Below are 19,027 nucleotides of genomic sequence, written 5' to 3' on the forward strand. Positions count from 1 at the left end.
TCTGGGTGGACACGCTGATCCAAACAGGTCACTTGGGGTGTGGGTCTCTTTCAGGGAAGGACGTGGCATCTCTTTGATCACAAAACCAGGCCGTGCTACAGCCCGAGGATTGTAATCAAGTTGCCCTTGGCTGTCCCTTCTTCTGCAGGGGACATCCTACAGCTGAACATGGACTTTCCTTGCCACCTCCCTGGAGAGATGAGTCTCTTCCCCCATATGGGGTCGTTCACTTTGGACTTTCTGCCTCAAGTCACTCACATTCTTCTGTATGTCTGTGATGAGCTGTGGGGAGAAATGTCCCTCTGAGCCTGAGTGCCTGCACTGAAAGCTCCTGAGAGCTGACCTGAGGTGTCCCTCATGGCTGAATGTAACTGTGACTGGGGCCACGCTCACCATCAAGAAGGAGAAGTGAAAAAGGCAATTGATATCATGCAAACCCATTTCAACTGACCTTGAATGGTAGTCTGAGACCTCCAAGTAAAGTGGTCTTTGGAAGCTGGGACAGAGAGGAATCATTTTCATATTTTGTGTGTGAAACCAGAGAACAATATCTGACATGAAAGAGGCAGGGACTTCATCAGCTACGAGATGTTGGCACATGGTGACTACCAGGTGTTTAGATGCTTCATGGGCAAGGAATGTTTGTGGCCCCACAGGGGTCGGGACACAGCATAAAAGGCTGTGCTGCTGCAGGTTCTGCATCCTCCTCTCTTGCCTCCCTTTCCTCGAGGAACAAGGTAAGCCTGAGTCCGCTCTCTCTCTCTCTGTGGGCTGAAGGGCTGTTGTGGTGGCTCCTCAGGTTGATCCTTGGGTGCCTCAGCTTGGCCCTGACACAGAGCTGTTGAAGGGCTGTCAGCCTTTTCATGGTGGTGGCTGGGGAGAGCTGGGAATTGGGGGTTTAGTTTCAGCAAAAGGGGATCAAGGGTTCAGAGCTGCAGAGGGATATGTCCAGCAGAATTTGCACCTTCAATGCTGGAAGGAAATGGCTCAGTGCAACCCCTGACATCTCAAACACAGCCAAGTCTGTTCTGGAGATGAGTTGTGATCAGTCTTTTCACAGGTGCCTTAAACCCACTCTCCTGGGTCCTATTCATAAACCTGGGCAGTGTTCTTGTGCTTTTTCACTTGAAGGGCATGATGAGGGTTGTGGGAGTTGTAGGCACAGAGTGTGCTTTTAAAACAAGTTGTCTGTGTGGAGGGAGTTGATGGAAAAAGAGACAAACTGATCCTGAGGTTGTTGCTCCCTGCTCTGTGTTCCAGCTCTGCCTCCTTCACCCAGAGATGTCTTGCTGCAGACCCTGTCCCCAAAGCACCTGCGGCCCCTGTGGCCCAACCCCACTCGCCAGCAGCTGCACTGAGCCCTGTTACGCCCGCTGCGCTGACTCCACCGTCTACATCGAGCCCTCCCCAGTAGTGGTAACCCTGCCGGGCCCCATCCTCACCTCCTTCCCTCAGAACACAGCCGTGGGATCCTCTCTGTCAGCTGCTGTTGGCAGCTCCCTCAGCTCCTCGGGGGTTCCCATCTCTTCTGGGGGCTCCCTTGGTCTGGGGGGTCTGGGCTGTGTCTGCCTATCCCCCGCTGCAGCATGAACTGCTGAAGACACTGGGTCACACCCTTTGGAGCAGGAAGGAAGACTGGGACCGTGCAGCAGCAGTAGCCTGGCCACATCTTGCGGATGAGCTGAGAGTCCTCATCGCAGCTGGCAGGAGGGACCTGTGCCCACTGCTCATCGCTGCACAGCAGCCTCGCCGTGCCTCCTCTGCCTCTGCTTTGCTCTGAGCTCCTTGAGAAAGGGCTCCTTCTCTTCTGCTTTGCTGAAGTGCTGCTGACGGAGGGAGGGTGCCAGAGTTAGGGACTGCTCTTGGAGGGCTGGAATTGCACAAGTAAGAGCAGAATCAGACTGGCAAGCTTTTTGTATGGAGCTTGTCCTTGGGAAATGGGCCCATCTCCTTCGCTCCCTGACCCCCACAAACGCCTTTCTTGGTCTCTCTTCTGTGTCACTGCATTTGCTCCTTCTCATTAAACCTTTTGTGTAGCATCACTGGAGAGTCATGGTCCTCTGTTCTCCTCCTCAGGGAGCCACTTGCTCTGACAGGAAGATCCTTCCGTCTCCCATGGCAGCAAATGCACCCCTTATCATGGGACACTACCAGTTATCAGTAGCTCCCTGAACTGATTTCAGAGGAAGGAAAAGAAATTAACAGGGAAAACAGAAATGTCTCAGAGGAATGCAGAGAGAAAGAAGCAGTGCCCTGGGGTGGAAATACAAGTAATGCCACAGAGTAACCCTGTCATACTATAATTATGGTCAAACAAGGGAAAGAGCTGGCCAGAGTGGGTAGTACAGAGTCCGCCTTTGGAGGTGTCCACCATCCAAGGAGACAGTGCCAGTCTCCTATGCCTGAGCTGCTTTGACTGGGAGGTCCCCAGTTCAGTGTCAAATGTGCTGAGGGAAGGCCTGAGGGAGCCAAAAGGCTAAAGTAAAGAAAGGTCCCACTGAGATTTGAACTCAGATCGCTGGATTCAGAGTCCAGAGTGCTCACCTTTACACCATGGGACCTCCTGCACACCTCACCTCTTGACCCTCTCACCAGCCTCCCTCACACTCAGCACCCTGCCTCAGCCTCAGACCTCTCTCTCCACCTCCCGCCACATCCAACACCAACTGCGGCCTCCCTTCACCGCCTCCATGCCCTCTGCAATCACACCACCCTTCAAAGCACCAACACACCTCCCTCTCCCAGCCTCACCTGCCCTCTCTGACAAGCCCCAAACTCCAAACCTCTCACAAGCCTCTCTTGCCCCGAGTACAACAGGCTCTTTCTGCCTCACCACAGCCCCTGACAAACCACACAGACACCTTCACACACCACAACACCCCTCACCTTCTCTTCTCCAGGCTCAAGCAGCCCAGCTCTCTCATGACTGAGGAGAGGGAAACATTCACGCATCTCTAAAAAGTGGAAGAGAGACCTTCTGGGAAACTAAGTGGGAAGGAGGCCAAGGAAGCCAAGAGCCTGCCAAGTTGGACTCCAACCCGCTTGTCCCAGGAGCGCTGCCCCCGGAGGGCAGTGCCTTAGCCCACTGAGCCATTGTGACCCCAGCACAGCTCTGCCTTTCCCAGGCCTTCCTCCATCGCCTCGGGACATGGCAAGCCAAGGCCTTGGCCTGTGGTGCTGCCTTGTGGGTACTTCCTGGGGCAACAAGGCTGCTCCGTTCTGCCCTGCTCAGGGCCAGGAAGGTCTCTGGCACACCAAGGCCTGAGCACAAAAAGGCCTTAGCAGAGGATGGTTTCGATCCATCGACCTCTGGGTTATGGGCCCAGCACGCTCCCGCTGCGCCACTCTGCTGCCCTGTGTCCAGGGCTGGCCAAGGACTCACAGACGGACCCTTGGCTTTCAGTTAACAAGGGAATTCACTGGGATATATTCCCACAGAACACACAGGGGTCCCAGCCTACTGCATGGACGACAATAATTACAGGAGAAAGAAGCTTTATGTTTACACTACAGTTCTTTTGACCAACAACATTCATCTTTTAGACTGTCAGCTAATCAATTACAATTGATCACACAATCACTATGTGCTTGTCCCGTGCAGCTGGGGTGCACATATGCTCAGTGGGGTGATAATCATAGTTTTAAATGTCCTCTTCTTTTATGGTCTATGTGGGATGTTCTCAGCTGCTTTCCATTGGGTCTTCAGGTCACCTTTACTGTGAGGGAACAGCTCTTAGTCAGAGGCAGAGTTTGTTCCATTGAGCAGGTTGTAGAGCGGTTGGTGCCTTGCCTTTCCCACGGGCTGTGAGCCCCATGCCCTGCCAGGGCTGTGCTGTGATCCCCAACAGCTCCTGTCTGGTCTCCCATCCTGGCACAGCCATGCCTTTGCTGTGTCCCAAGAGCCAAGGGAAGCCCCAGGCACCAGGCAGGGTGCCAAGGACCCTCTCTGGGCCTGGTGCCATCGCTGTCCTGCCTGACACTACAGAGGGTGGAGCTGGTTACCAACTGCCCACGGGCAGGGATGGCCCATCCAGACTGGGCAGTGGCCAGAGTTCAAGGCTGCCAGGAGTCACAGGAGGGCTCAGGGCTGGTAGAGCCTCTTGGTGAGGGTGAGGAATGAGGGGGCAGTGCTGCCTTCTGCATTTTTGAGCTTTGAGTATTTCCTGGTTGCATGTCCCATCCACAGGGCAGAGCCTGCAGCACCCAGGCAGAAGAGACCAAAAGAAAAGCCAGATGGAGAAGGCTGGGATGTGGGAGAAAATGTGGGCAGTGTGTCCCCAGTCTACCTACTACAGGGGGCACTGCACAGGGGAAAGTGTTTGAGTGCAGGGCAGGAAGTCCATGGATCAGCTGCAGCTCCAGCTGCCCTGCTTAACTGGACCTTTCTTTCTTCATTTGTACTGACAATATCTCTGAGGTTCTTTTCCTGTGTAGTACTTCCCTCCCCCTCAGTGCCATGGCTGCAGGGCACACAGCATTGCACCATCACTGAGCTTTTCTGCCATAGCCTTCCAAAGGCCCCTCAGGGTTTCCCTGGTCCTTCTGGGCAGGTTTGCAGCAGTTCCTGCTGTGCTGCTGCTGCTGTGGGGGAAGAGCTGGGAGTTCAAGTGCAGGAGGAGCCCTGTGGGCAGCCCAGAGGGGTGGGAGCTGTGCAAGTGCCAGGTTGGGAGCTGTGCAGGTGCCAGGGGTGGGAGCTGTGCAGGTGCTGGCACCCAAAAAGGCTCTTTGCCCCGTAGTTGGCAGGATTCGAACCTGCGCGGGGAAACCCCAATGGATTTCTAGTCCATCGCCTTCACCACTCGGCCACAACTACCTGCTCCAGCCCTCCCTGCCCCGCTCAGCACACAGCCCGGGCACTGACACCGGTGCCCGGGCACTTCAGGGCAACGCTCCACTCCACATTTGCAGTGGGGACCTTCCCAGAGCCAGATGGGGCCACCTGACAGAGGCCTGAGAGTCATCGCCCTGCAGGCTGGGGCTGCACTGCCCAGACCCTTCTCCTCAGCCAGCTATCTGGGATAGCCTGCCATTGCCATGTGGTGGTGCAGCCTCTGCCATCCTCCTCCTCACAGGTCTTGAATGAACCAGCTGAGAGCTGATGTGTCCCTTTACAGAAGCCTTTGGGAGGTGAAATGTCCTTCCCCACACCAGGGGCTGTTGCATGTTATGGGTGGGGACAGCCCTGACAACAACATCAACATCAGCTTTGCAACCACGCTGGGGGACAGAGGATCAGCAGTCAGCCCCTCACAGCCTTCCAGCATTCCCTGCCTGAACTGGAGCCCAAGTGGAAGACCACCACTATTGCTGCAGTTTTGGAAACAATTCTCAAATGTCTTGGACATTGTTGCCAGGAGTTACCGACTTGGGTTGTAGGCAGGATGGAACCTCCTGCCTAGGAAAGCATCTAGGCACCCTCTAAAGAGCCATCCCTTGAGGTCTCCTGGACTGCTACAGGCTGTGCCAGCACCTCCCTCTGAGTGGGATGTCTCTGGGAGCTTGAGAACCATCAGGTTGGGATACCTGAAAGAGCACCTCTGACAAGGAGGCCTGGGCTGATACACTGCCCCCACTCACACACTCCTCCAAGTCCAGCCCACACTTCTTGAGAAATGCAAAGGGATTTGATGTGAGTATTTCACAAAGACCAAGGGAAATTTTTGATAGCTACATTTACACACCAAAACACAGATGTGCACATCTCTGTGCCTGTAGGTTTGTGATGGAATGAAAGCTTACTGTAAATCTAGAATTAATTCATTTTTATATTTGCAGTCAGTCTTATCATATTGCTTCCTAAATATTGAATCAGTCAATGATCAAGTGCTGCTAAAGCCATTCACCCTCTTTCATTTTGAGTCCATGTCCTTGCTGCTAAACTCAGGGTGCACTGCTCTAAGCTCAGGGAGCTCTCTCTGCAGCTGACGGTAAGCTCAGGACAGCAGCCAGTGCTCATCCTGGCAGACCAGGTGGTAACCTGAGGGAGGAGGAGAACAAAGGACCACGACTCTCCAGTGATGCTGCACAAAAGGCTTTAATGAGAAGGAGCAAATGCAGTGGCATAGAGCAGAAACCAAGAAAGGTGTTTGCAGGGGTCAGGGAGGGACAGAGGTGGGCCCATTTCCCAAGGAGCAAGGGGATGCTGTGCCATCCTCAGCAGTTCATGCTGCAGCGGGGGATAGGCAGACACAGCCCGGACCCCCCCAGACCAAGGGAGCCCCCAGAAGAGATGGGAACCCCCGAGGAGCTGAGGGAGCTGCCAACAGCAGCTGACAGAGAGGATCCCACGGCTGTGTTCTGAGGGAAGGAGGTGAGGATGGGGCCCGGCATGGTCACCACCACGGGGGCGACCTCGATGTAGACGGTGGAGTCAGCGCAGCGGGCGTAACAGGGCTCAGTGCAGCTGCTGGCGAGTGGGGTTGGGCCACAGGGGCCGCAGGGGCGTGGGGGACAGGGTCTGCAGCAAGACATCTCTGGGTGAAGGAGGCAGAGCTGGAACACAGAGCAGGAACAACAACCTCAGGATTAGTCCATCATTTCCTTACCTCTCTCTGTAGACACACTTTGTTTCAAAACACACTCTCTGCCTACAATTCCTACAACTATCATCTTGCCCTCCAAGTAGAAAATCACAGGCAGGTTGCCCTGGATTAGGAATAGGACCCAGCAGAGAGGGTTTAAGGCATCTGTGGAAAGACTGATCACAGCTCATCTCCAGAAAAGATGCAGCTGTGTTAGAGATGTCAGGGGTTGCACTGCGCCATTTCCTTCCAATGCTTTCTGCTGGGCAGATCCCCGTGCATCAAAGCCCTCTTGATCCCCTTCTGCTGCAGAAAACCCTCAATTCCCCGCTCTCCTCAGCCACCACCATGAAAAGGCTGACAGCCCTTCCACAGTCCTCTGTCAAGGCCAAGCTGAGGCATCCAAGGATCAACCTGAGGAGTGACCATGACAGCCCTTCAGCCCACAGAGAGAGATGGAGCAGACTCAGGCTTACCTCGTTCCTCGAGGAAAGGGAGGCAAGAGAGGAGGATGCAGAGCCTGCAGCAGCACAGCCTTTTATGCTGTGTCCTGAGCTCTGTGGGGCCGCAAACATTCCTTGCCCATGAAACATCTAAACACCTGGTAGTCATCACTTGTAAGGCCTCTTTGCTGATTAAGTCCTTTCGTCTTTCATCTGAAATGTTGTGCTCCCACTTCATACAACACAGATTTGTCTGTTCAATCTAGGAATCATTTAGGGATGACCAGGACTTTGAAGATTATCCAGTTCCAGCCCCATGACATATTATCCCGAAATTCTGTGGAAGACCTGTTCCAGTGTGTCAATACACTCAGCGGAAAGAATTTGTTTCTCATCTCTCATTTACATTTACCCACTCACAGTTTAGAACCATTACCCCTTGTCCCATCACTACAAATCTTGACCAAATGTTCCTCTGTAGCTTTACTGAATGTCTGAGGATACACTCAATCCCACTCTCCATGTCCCTGACAAAGGACTTAAATAATCCTGGTCCCCAAACCAAGCCCTGAGGAACAACACTTGTCACTCGTGTCTACTTGGACACTGAGCCATTGACCACAACCCGATTCCATCAACCCAATTCCTTAGTCCCTGACGGTCCCAACCAGATAAGCCGTGTCTCTACAGTTTAGAGACAAGGGTGTTTTGCAGGGTCCTCTTCCATGTTTTGAACTAGTAGATGCCCTTACTGAAGCCCTGTTGGCTGGCACCAATCAGCTCTTTCTTTTCTCAGTGTCATAGCACGGCTTCCAGGAGGATCTGCTCCATGACCTTGCCAAGGCACAGAGGTGAGACTGCCTGGCCTCCACTTCTCAATTCTCCTGTGCTGAGACTTTTCAAATAAGATGGGGAGTGCTTTAGCAACTTCTTCTGCCAGTCCCTTCAGGACCCTCACATGCATCTCATCAGGCCCCTTGCACTTGTGCACATGCAGGTTCCTTCGATGGTCTTGAAGCTGATTGTTTTCTACAGTGGGTGGTATTTCCTTCTGCCACTCCCTGCCCTTGGATTCTGTCAATCACTGGCATGGCTGGAGCACCTGCCACTGAATGCCAAGGGAAAAATCTCCTCCTTCCCCATGTCAGATCTTGCCATCTTTCACTCCTGTGGATTTACAGCTCCTTGCATCTTTCTTTGTTGTTCTCTGCACCTGAAGAAAGCCTTCTTGTGATTTTTCATGTCCAGAGTTTAGTTCAGCTCCAGCTCTGCCTTCGCTTTCCGGATCCCCCCCTTGCACTCCCTGACCATAGTCATCCCCAGATGTGTATTTCTGCCTCCACTGCCTAAGCACTTTGGCCTTTTTGAGTAGCTAAGTGGTCTTGATTTCTGCAGGCTGCCCTCCTGCCTCCCCTTGCACATGGGCCTTCTTGCCCGTGGGGACTGGGATTTCCAGAGCACACAGAGGAATGTCCCACCTCTCATTCATTCCTGCAAAAACCCCACACCCCAACTGACCTGTTTTCCTCAGCGTGTTCACCCAGAGGCCAGAGACGTGCTTGGCCTGCTTTGGGGAAGAGGCTGAGGGCAGGGAGCCAAAGGCTCTTGGCTCTGTGTCCTAGATCAGGGATGGCTTTGCCCATTCCATCCATTTCACATTTCAAAGGGACATTGGATCAGTCTCCCAGAGCACCTGGGAGTCATCGCCATTGGGAAGAGTTGGGAAAATCCCAGAGCTCCAGGCAAACCTGAGTCACCCAGGGTGGACTTCAGTGGAGACAGTGCCCCAGACTCGGGAAGTCCAGGGACAGCAGAGCACGGAGCCTCATGCCTCCACAATTTCTGTTTTCTTCAAAGGCATTTCCACACCTTTACATTCAATTCCCAAAACACCTGGAATGTCTTTGCAATCCTGTGCTGCTGCTGCTGCTGCTTTCCATGACACTGTCTTTTGGTGGCTGCTCCAAGGGCCCAGGAGGTGCAGGGCACCCCAGAACAGTGGAGGTCAGGAGGGACCACTGGAAGTGCTCTGGTCCTGCTCGGAGCAGGACAAACTTCCCACTCACCTCCTGAAGCTCTGGGCCTTGTCCCATTGTCCTCTGAACACCACCAGTGTCAGAGAGGTCCCTGTCTCTTGGGCACCTCTTCCAGGGCTGCATGGAAGCCCCTGTGTGCTACCAGGAGGTGGGAATGGTTTCTACAGCTGAGCCTCCCAGCTGGGCCACCAGGAGATGCCACTGAGGCTGCCTGCACTGCTGAGCACATGCCATGGCCCCATGGAGAGCACAGGGCTGTGTGCAGGGAATGCCCCTTGCTCTGCATTCCCCTTCCAGAGCAGGGAGTACAAAACCCTTCTGGGCAGAAAGGCTGGAAAGAGGAGAGAAAGTCTGTCCCAACAGAGTCCCTTGCACTGTAGGTGCTGTGTGGAGCCTTCCCTCCTGATCCTGAGAGCTCCTTACTGTCCCTCTCCAGACCTCACCCCATAACCCTGGGATCTGATGCCCTCAGGAATGGTGCCCTTTCTGTGGCACTGCAGAGGCCACATCTGGATTGCTGTGCCCCACTCTGTGTCCCCAGGCACAAGAGAGGGGCTGATGAACTCTCCTAGAGAGAGGGACTGGCAGAGGATGAGGCAGAACAGAAGAGAACAGAAGGGCAGGAGCAGCAAATGCAGGGGATTGCAGAGAAGCACCTGTTGATCCTGCAATTGGGCTAAAAGGTCTGGAAATGCCCTTGACAACAGCAGAGCTTGGAGGATATGAGCTCGGTTATCCCCGGAATACCCAAGTCTGAGGCACTGTGTCCACTGAAGTCCACACTGGGTGACTCAGGCTTGCCTGGAGCTCTGGGGTTTTCCCAACTCTTCCACATCCCGATGACTCCCAGGTTCCCTGGGAGACAGATCCAGTGTCCCTTTGAAATGTGAAAGGCATGGAATGGGCCAAGCCATCCCTGACCCAGGGCAAAGAGCCAAGAGCTAAGTGTTCCCTGCCCTCAGCCTTTTCCCCAAAGCTGACCATCCAGGCCTCTGCCCTCTGGGTGGACACGCTGATCCAAACAGGTCACTTGGGGTGTGGGTCTCTTTCAGGGAAGGACGCGGCATCTCTTTGATCACAAAACCAGGCCGTGCTACAGCCCGAGGATTGTAATCAAGTTGCCCTTGGCTGTCCCTTCTTCTGCAGGGGACATCCTACAGCTGAACATGGACTTTCCTTGCCACCTCCCTGGAGAGATGAGTCTCTTCCCCCATATGGGGTTGTGCACTTTGGACTTTCTGCCTCAAGTCACTCACATTCTTCTGTATGTCTGTGATGAGCTGTGGGGAGAAAATGTCCCTCTGAGCCTGAGTGCCTGCACTGAAAGCTCCTGAGAGCTGACCTGAGGTGTCCCTCATGGCTGAATGTAACTGTGACTGGGGCCACGCTCACCATCAAGAAGGAGAAGTGAAAAAGGCAATTGATATCATGCAAACCCATTTCAACTGACCTTGAATGGTAGTCTGAGACCTCCAAGTAAAAGTGGTCTTTGGAAGCTGGGACAGAGAGGAATCATTTTCATATTTTGTGTGTGAAACCAGAGAACAATATCTGACATGAAAGAGGCAGGGACTTCATCAGCTACGAGGTGTTGGCACATGGTGACTATCAGGTATTTAGATGTTTCATGGGCAAGGAATGTTTGTGGCCCCACAGACCTCAGGACACAGCATAAAAGGCTGTGCTGCTGCAGGTTCTGCATCCTCCTCTCTTGCCTCCCTTTTCTCGAGGAACGAGGTAAGCCTGAGTCTGCTCCATCTCTCTCTGTGGGCTGAAGGGCTGTCATGGTCACTCCTCAGGTTGATTCTTGGGTGTCTCAGCTTTGCCCTGACACAGCACTGTGGAAGAGCTGTCACCCTTATCATGGCACTGGCTGGGGAGAGCTGGGAAGAGGGGGTTTCGTAACAGCAGAAGAGGATGAAAGGGGTCTCAGGTGCAGGGGGATCTGCTCATCAGAACTTGCACCTGCAGTAATGGAAAGAAATGGCCCGGTGCATCCTCTGTTATCTCTAACACAGCCAGGTCTATTCTGGAGGTGGGTTGTGATCAATTTTACTACAGGGACTTCAAACAGACTGTGCTGGGTTCTATTCCTAAACTGGGGCAGTATTGCAGTGTTGTGCCACTCAGTGTGCAGAGAGGGCTGTATATAGGAGTTGATATACAGAGACAGCTGAAGAAATGATAGACGGACTGATCCTGAGGCTGTTGCTCCCTGCTCTGTGTTCCAGCTCTGCCTCCTTCACCCAGAGATGTCTTGCTGCAGACCCTGTCCCCCACGCCCCTGCGGCCCCTGTGGCCCAACCCCACTCGCCAGCAGCTGCACTGAGCCCTGTTACGCCCGCTGCGCTGACTCCACCGTCTACATCGAGGCCACCCCGGTGGTGGTGACCATGCCGGGCCCCATCCTCACCTCCTTCCCTCAGAACACAGCCGTGGGATCCTCTCTGTCAGCTGCTGTTGGCAGCTCCCTCAGCTCCTCGGGGGTTCCCATCTCTTCTGGGGGCTCCCTTGGTCTGGGGGGGTCCGGGCTGTGTCTGCCTATCCCCCGCTGCAGCATGAACTGCTGAGGATGGCACAGCATCCCCTTGCTCCTTGGGAAATGGGCCCATTTTTGTCCCTCCCTGACCCCTGCAAACGTTTTTCTTGGTCTCTGCTCTGTGCCACTGCATTTGCTCCTTCTCATTAAAGCCTTTTGTGCAGCATCATTTGAGAGTTGTGGTCGTTTGTTCTCCTTCTCCCTCAGGTTACCAGCTGGTCTGCCAGGATGAGCACTGGCTGCTGTCCTGAGCTTAGCAGCAGTTACAGAAAGAGCTCCCTCTGCTTAGACCAGAGCAAGAAAAGCCTGAGTCATTGAGTCTGAGTCTGTAATGTGGAAGATCACGTGTAATTGTTGTCCTCCACGCAGTAGGCTGGGACCCCTGTGTGTTCTGCCAGGGGAGAGAATATCCCAGTGAATTCCCTTGTTAACTGAAAGCCAAGGGTCCGTCTGTGAGTCCTTGGCCAGCCCTGGACACAGGGCAGCAGAGTGGCGCAGCGGGAGCGTGCTGGGCCCATAACCCAGAGGTCGATGGATCGAAACCATCCTCTGCTAAGGCCTTTTTGTGCTCAGGCCTTGGTGTGCCAGAGACCTTCCTGGCCCTGAGCAGGGCAGAACGGAGCAGCCTTGTTGCCCCAGGAAGTACCCACAAGGCAGCAGCACAGGCCAAGGGCTTCCTTTGCCATGTCCCAAGGCGATGGAGGAAGGCCTGGGAAAGGCAGAGCTGTGCTGGGGTCACAATGGCTCAGTGGGCTAAGGCACTGCCCTCCGGGGGCAGCGCTCCTGGGACAAGCGGGTTGGAGTCCAACTTGGCAGGCTCTTGGCTTCCTTGGCCTCCTTCCCACTTTTTCTTAGTTTCCCAGAAGGTCTCTCTTCCACTTTTTAGAGATGCGTGAATGTTTCCCTCTCCTCAGTCATGAGAGAGCTGGGCTGCTTGAGCCTGGAGAAGAGAAGGTGAGGGGTGTTGTGGTGTGTGAAGGTGTCTGTGTGGTTTGTCAAGGGCTGTGGTGAGGCAGAAAGAGCCTGTTGTACTCGGGGCAAGAGAGGCTTGTGAGAGGTTTGGAGTTTGGGGCTTGTCAGAGAGGGCAGGTGAGGCTGGGAGAGGGAGGTGTGTTGGTGCTTTGAAGAGTGGTGTGATTGCAGAGGGCATGGAGGCGGTGAAGGGAGGCCGCAGTTGGTGTTGGATGTGGCGGGAGGTGGAGAGAGAGGTCTGAGGCTGAGGCAGGGTGCTGAGTGTGAGGGAGGCTGGTGAGAGGGTCAAGAGGTGAGGTGTGCAGGAGGTCCCATGGTGTAAAGGTGAGCACTCTGGACTCTGAATCCAGCGATCTGAGTTCAAATCTCAGTGGGACCTTTCTTTACTTTAGCCTTTTGACTCCTTCAGGGCTTCCCTCAGCACACTGACACCTTCACAGCCCTGCTCCAGCTTTGCTCTCAGGAGCACAGTGTGGGAAGCCTCTGATTTTGTCAGGCATCCTTTGTCCTTAGGGAGGCTCTGCGGGCTGTCACCATTCCCCTTCTTTTCCCTGTGTGTTAGCACAGTTTCCAGAAAGATCTGTTCATTTTATAAAGAACAATCCTGCTCCCACTGGCATTCTGAGTGCATAACTGGCCTTATGAAGTACAGTTCAGGCCTTGGTGCCCACCTGGCCATTCTGAGTCCTCATCACCAGCCTGCCCCAGCAGCACGCTGCCCCTGCCAGGTGCAAGCAGCTGCAGCAGCAGCAGCAAAGATGCCTCTCCTCTGGCTGCTGTAGCAAGAGTGAGGAGCCCCGCCTGGAGCCACCTCAGCTGGAAGAGGCCACTGGTGTTGGCAGGGTGTCGCCCAGGGCCCCAGGAGCTGGGGCTGTGTGAGTTTTTCTCACCAGCAGCCTCCTCTGAATGCCTGGCAGAGGCACTGGGGAGGAGCAGGCCTGAGGAGCAAGCCTGGCTGGCAAAACCAGCTGTGTCAGGGCAGGCAAGAGGCAAGCAGGAGCTGTGGCCTCTCCTGCAAGGTTGCAGGGCCAGGGCAGCCCTTGGCCCCTGTGAGCCAACAAAAGGCCCTGTGCGTTGGCCGGGAATCGAACCCGGGTCAACTGCTTGGAAGGCAGCTATGCTCACCACTATACCACCAACGCATCTGCTGGCACAGCCCTGCTGCTCCTGCAGCTCACACACTCCCTACCCCAGCCCCACACCCTCAGGCCTCCTCCTGCCATTCCCACACAAACACCACGACAAGCTGACACACAGCACACGCCTTTCTGGCAGGAACACCTGCCTAGCAAGTCTCCAGCTGCACTAGCCACCCTCCAGCTGCACTAGCCACCCTCCAGCACACAGCACCACCACACACTGACCACCCTTGCAGCACCACCCTGCACAAAACAGCACTCAGCTCCAGGCACACTCTGCACACACCTCTGCTATGCACCACCACTCGAGGCAGCTCATGCTGCCCATGGGGGACACACACATCTCCCTGTCCAATAGACACCTCCAGTCCTCAGCACACACAGAGCAAGAAAACCATCCCACTGTCTCCCTTCTTCCTGTCTCTTGCAGTGATGCTGCTGCTGCTGCTGCTGCCGCCTTAGGACATGCTGGGAATGGCACCTCTGCCCATCCACCTTCACACATGTGCCAGCTGGGCTTGTACTGTGCAAGTGGAGGGGCATTTCTGTGTCTATACCTGTGGTGGGGTAAGCACAGACAAACACCCACCCAGCTGCTCTCTCCTCCCCCCACCTTCAGTGATTGAGGGGCAGAGAAAACAGCACCTCCATGTCAGAGTAAACACTGCAGGCAAGGCAAGGGTATGACTGGGTAGAAAGCAACTTTGCAGAAAAGACAGTTTTTGGGTTTCATCATCCTTGTCCCTTCCTAGGAGATCATATTACATATTCCCAGAGTAGCACAGTGGTAAGATGTGACACAGAACATGGGAAATTTGGGTTAGATACTTTTTCACCTTTAGGATATTCAGACTTGGAACAGGCTGCCCAGAGAATTTGCCAAAACATCCTTGAAATTTTTAAAAACTTTACTGGACAAGACCTTTTCCAGTTTGCCTACTTTGAGAAGAGGAAGGACCAGAGATTGCAAAACTTTCTTCCAAACTACATTATTCTGTGTTTCTACAAAGTTACATTGAATGTGCTGGGTTTTCAAACCTATACTCAGACTGGAGCTGAGCTGCCAGGACCTGTATAGAGGAAATGGTAAAGCCACCTTCCTAGAGAGAGGAATTCCTGTGGGATATACACACTGACCTCTGAACTGCTTGGACTAGAATTGAACAGGTTGCAATTGTAAACAATTGTGGAAATTTTCCCACAGGATTGAAAATAATGATTAAGATGCAAGTTTGGGATGGTCTTGTCTTCAAAGAGACCAGAAATGCCTCCTTATTTGTGATATGCCAATACAAATAATACATCAGAAATCTTAACACATCAGAATCTATGGAACACATACTAGGAGTCACAAATTCTAATATTTGAAAGAAATTTAAGGAGCGTTGCCTAAACACTGCTTCAGTTCAGCTGAGGTTGTATGACTCATGCCTCTATTTCCAAAAGAATTTTGAGCCATAAACTCTGTGCTCCAAGATGGAGATATTTTGGGGGGTGCATAGTGGTGGATTGGCTTAGTGGTTTGTTTTGGGGGATATTTTTGTTATTAGTTAGTCTCTGCAGAATTCTTTGTGTTTTGCAGGTGGCTCATCTGGGCATTATGTTTAGACAACACTTTGTTCAGTGCTCTGCAGCTCACCATTGATTCACAGATCTCAGGAGACTGATGAAAGTAATTTAATTCCCATATGATGGTGTTGATATTTTGCCCATTTGGGCATGATAAGAAGACTTTTTTTCACCCTCCAAGTAGGTCATAAGAGACTTCTGGTAGAGTTTGCAAAGCTGCCTCCTGTATCCTACCTGAATAAATACCAGCCCCTGGGAACTTGTGGCAGTCCTTTGCACCCCTGCAGTATTGACCTCTCAGCCACAAGTGTGCCAAGTAGATATGGAAGGAAAAAGGAGTACAGAAATTCTCTGTCTTTTAGCTCCATGAAAAGAGTCATTTTGCCCTTAGCTTTGCTTTCTGTCTCACTCTCAGAGAAAATTGTATTGTGGGTATTGATGCGAGGTTTGTGCACAATTACCTCTTTTTTTAAAAGTGTAATTTTTGTACTTGGGAAAATAGGCAGTTTCAACAGGCAAAGTCTTTTCTTTGCACTTGTATTTAGGTAAGAGTCTTAAAGCTAGAATTTCATCTATACCTCTTCAAAAGCAGGTGACTGACTAAAATTTTGGTAAGTCTATAATATTATCAAGTCTAATGTTTCCAAGAGAGCTTATTCAAGCAGAAGACTAAAAGCATTTTCAGGGCAGTATGATCAGATTTTTAGAGTGGACACATACATGCATAAACTATCTTTAAGCTACATACTGATGTTCTTTTACTAAGAAATAAATTTAGAAGTTTTTTATTTGCTTACTGTTTTCACACTGAAATAATAAACTGAAGAAGTGTGAGAAAAAGAGTGACTGGACTGGAGATATATGATACTGATTTTCAAAAATCATTTATTTTTCAATAAAAACTTATAGTACAAAGGAACAAAGATGATGAAATGTATCTATATGTGTTTTAATCTATTCACAGGAAATATTTTGGAGTTGTTTTTGCATTAGTTGTATTCATCAATGTTAATCATCACTGCATTGAATGTACTGAGAAAACTATCTGCCTTGTAGAATTTGCATCTATACTGCAAGATGGAAAACTCTGTGCCTACGTGCCCCAGTAAAATGATCTCAAGACTTTGTTCTTTATCAAATTTGGTTGGAATTTATACATAGTGACAAACAAACTTACCTGAAACAGAAAAAAAAAGTGAAAGTGAGTGTTTACTCATTGTCATTTAAAAGACCTGGACCCGGTTGATGGTCGCATTTGGTCATTTTAGAGGTCTTTTCCAGCCTTAATGATTCCATGACATTGTCTCAGTGGGATGAGTGAATTTGTCTGGAACTTGCACCAGCTATTCTGGCTCCTGCAAATTCAGTCTTGCTCCATCACGGTGTTGTAGAAGATGAGGTGCTGGTTTTTGTCCTATTCATCCACTGCTGCTCAAAAAAAAGATACCTTTTATGCAAAATATGCAGTCCATTATCAAAACCAATTTGTGATCGCATGCTGGGGCATCCTCTTCCTTTATTCTCAGCAACATACAGAAGAAATGATGATGATTGTATGATACCTTGGAGCACCTCCTGCTGGCTGCTGATGAAAAAAAGTGTAAATGGTGCAATTTTTAAGATCAAAGAGCTGTCTGGAAGAGATGGCAACCGTTAGAAACGTGTAAGTTTAAACTGGTTTAATGAAATCTAAGTACAACAGTAAATAGAAAGAAAGCATCAGGAGTAATGTTATGAGTTAGAAGCTCAGTTGATGAGATAAAAAGATGTAGCAGGAAGTTACAGCTAAGCAGAACTGAAATATGGATGTGGCTGAAGGTGTAGAAGCAGCAATATTTTACACCTTACATATTCAGCTATTATGAATAGATGGACATTTCTGGTTTAGTATTTTTCCTTCTGCAATATTTTACCCTGTTCTAGACAGAAAGTTCAAGACTGCAGAAGTCTTTATCCATGTTAATTTCTTGAGTTCCTATGCAGGTTTTGTGTTTGATTACATATGTTATGTTTTGCTCTCTTCTACTCTTGTTTGTATTAAAATAGCAGAGATACAAACGAGTTATGTAATACTATTACTCCTCGCAACTGTAAAGACATTTTGCCTTTGCTTCTTACTGTTCTAGCAATGCTGAACCAAACAGAGGTCAGTGAATTCCTCCTTTTGGGTCTCACCAATATCCAGGGGCTGCAGCACTTTTTCTTCACCTCCTTTCTGCTGCTCTACTCGGCCACTCTTCTGGGAAACGGCATCATTGTGATCGTGGTGATATCTGAGCCCCGGCTCCACACACCAATGTACTTCTTCCTGGGGAACCTGTCCTGCCTGGATATGTTCCTCTCCACAGTCACTGTTCCGAAGATGTTGACTGGCTTCCTCTTTGGGCACCAGCCCATCTCTTTTGGGGGGTGCTTGGCCCAGCTGCACTTCTTCCACTTCCTGGGCAGCACAGAGGCTGTGCTCCTGGCCGGGATGGCCTACGACCGATACGTGGCCATTTGCAACCCTCTGCACTATGCCCTGGTCATGAGCCCACGGACTTGTCTGCTGCTGGCTGTGGCCAGCTGGTCCACTGGGTTTGTACATGCTGTGGTGCACTCAGTCATGACCTCTCAGCTGAGTTTCTGTGGCCACAACCAAATTCAGCACTTCTTCTGTGACATCAAGCCACTGCTGAATTTGGCTTGCAGTAGGACCAGACTCAACATGACACTCCTCAATGTTGTTACCACATCTATTGTTTTAGGGCCCTTCACTCTCGTAGTCCCTTCCTACCTCTATATTATCTCCTTCCTCTTCTATAAAGTCCAGTCCCAGGAAGGAAGATGGAAACTCTTCTCCACCTGTGCCTCCCATCTCACTGTTGTAGTACTGTTTTATATTCCAGTGCTCCTCAATTATACACCACCCTCCTCAGGAAACTCCACTCAAATGGATGTGCAAGTGACTCTCATATACAGTGCTGTCACTCCAGCTCTGAACCCCTTAATCTACACACTTAGGAACCAGGAGGTGAAAACTGCCCTGAGAAAAACCTTAAGGAGAAAAGTCTTTCCTGGAGGAAAGTGACTGAAACAAGGAGAAGACTCAGAATATGGCTGCTCCACCTCTCTTATTTACAAGGAGAAAGGTAAAAAGGACACCACACTGCAAGAGACTGTAAAACTACTGATTATCTCATGCGGTTTGACACATTTAGAAGTTAATTGTGTAGATCTACATCAGGAGAGATATTCCTAGCTTGTAAGCAGCTAAAAGTTAGGTCAGGGAAGTCTTCTTCTAGGGAATATTCAAGGATAATTTCTGTGACTTTACTTGTAGTCAGTTTCTACAGACAATCTTAGTGACAATTACTCCTTAGGAGAGCATGGAGTCCTTCCTTCTGAGGCACAACCACCTCTGAAGTAACAAGCTGGGAATTTCAGAAATCAGCAATACTACTGTTTGTTGCTTCTCTTTGATACGGTTTTCTCTCAAAGGAGAAGAAAGGGAAGAAACTACACTCAGCCCATTGGATTCCCCTCCCACTTCAGAAAAGTGAAGGAAGATCATAGGCAAGAAAAAATAATCCAGCCCTCCTGGAAATAGCATGAAAATACAATTTTTTGTTTAATTTTGCTGCAAGATCACAAAAGTTCCCCTTTGTGGGCCAGGGAATACAGCAGATTAATGACCATAAGTGATTATTTACTCTATCCACCTGCCTCTCTTCGTGGTTCTTGACAAGTGAGGTCATTGGCTAGTTTCATTTTGGGCTATGGTTAGTTGCTGTCATTCATCCTGAAGCAAAATGTTTTAGCTTGTTCA

General features: G+C 51.0%; 1 protein-coding gene and 6 non-coding genes across 7 annotated transcripts; 3 read left to right on the forward strand and 4 right to left on the reverse strand.

Moving 5' to 3' along the window:
- Positions 1–2,489: 2,489 nt before the first annotated feature.
- On the reverse strand, positions 2,490–2,561 carry TRNAQ-CUG. Its single transcript has one exon. It is a non-coding gene; the product is annotated as a tRNA-Gln (tRNA).
- Positions 2,562–3,279: 718 nt separating this feature from the next.
- TRNAM-CAU lies at positions 3,280–3,351 on the reverse strand. Its single transcript has one exon. It is a non-coding gene; the product is annotated as a tRNA-Met (tRNA).
- Positions 3,352–4,731: 1,380 nt separating this feature from the next.
- Positions 4,732–4,813, reverse strand: TRNAS-AGA. The gene has a single exon. It is a non-coding gene; the product is annotated as a tRNA-Ser (tRNA).
- A 7,209-nt stretch (positions 4,814–12,022) lies between these two features.
- TRNAM-CAU lies at positions 12,023–12,094 on the forward strand. The gene has a single exon. It is a non-coding gene; the product is annotated as a tRNA-Met (tRNA).
- Positions 12,095–12,721: 627 nt separating this feature from the next.
- Positions 12,722–19,024, forward strand: LOC113998801 (olfactory receptor 12D2-like). Its single transcript, XM_039390100.1, has 2 exons — positions 12,722–12,835; positions 17,346–19,024. The coding sequence occupies exon 2, from the start codon at positions 17,348–17,350 to the stop codon at positions 18,287–18,289; it is 942 nt and encodes a 313-aa protein (XP_039246034.1). The 5' UTR covers positions 12,722–12,835; positions 17,346–17,347; the 3' UTR covers positions 18,290–19,024.
- TRNAQ-CUG lies at positions 12,819–12,890 on the forward strand. Its single transcript has one exon. It is a non-coding gene; the product is annotated as a tRNA-Gln (tRNA).
- On the reverse strand, positions 13,582–13,653 carry TRNAG-UCC. The gene has a single exon. It is a non-coding gene; the product is annotated as a tRNA-Gly (tRNA).
- Positions 19,025–19,027: the final 3 nt, after the last annotated feature.

The sequence above is a fragment of the Pipra filicauda genome, unplaced genomic scaffold (assembly GCF_003945595.2).
Source record: "Pipra filicauda isolate LSUMZ 115617 unplaced genomic scaffold, ASM394559v2 scaffold7_size6619720_pilon, whole genome shotgun sequence".
NCBI classification, from domain to species: domain Eukaryota; kingdom Metazoa; phylum Chordata; class Aves; order Passeriformes; family Pipridae; genus Pipra; species Pipra filicauda.

Excerpts from the sequence above, each read along its gene's own strand:
- LOC113998801 (XM_039390100.1), top strand. The coding sequence starts at position 17,348 with ATGCTGAACCAAACAGAGGTCAGTGAATTCCTCCTTTTGGGTCTCACC.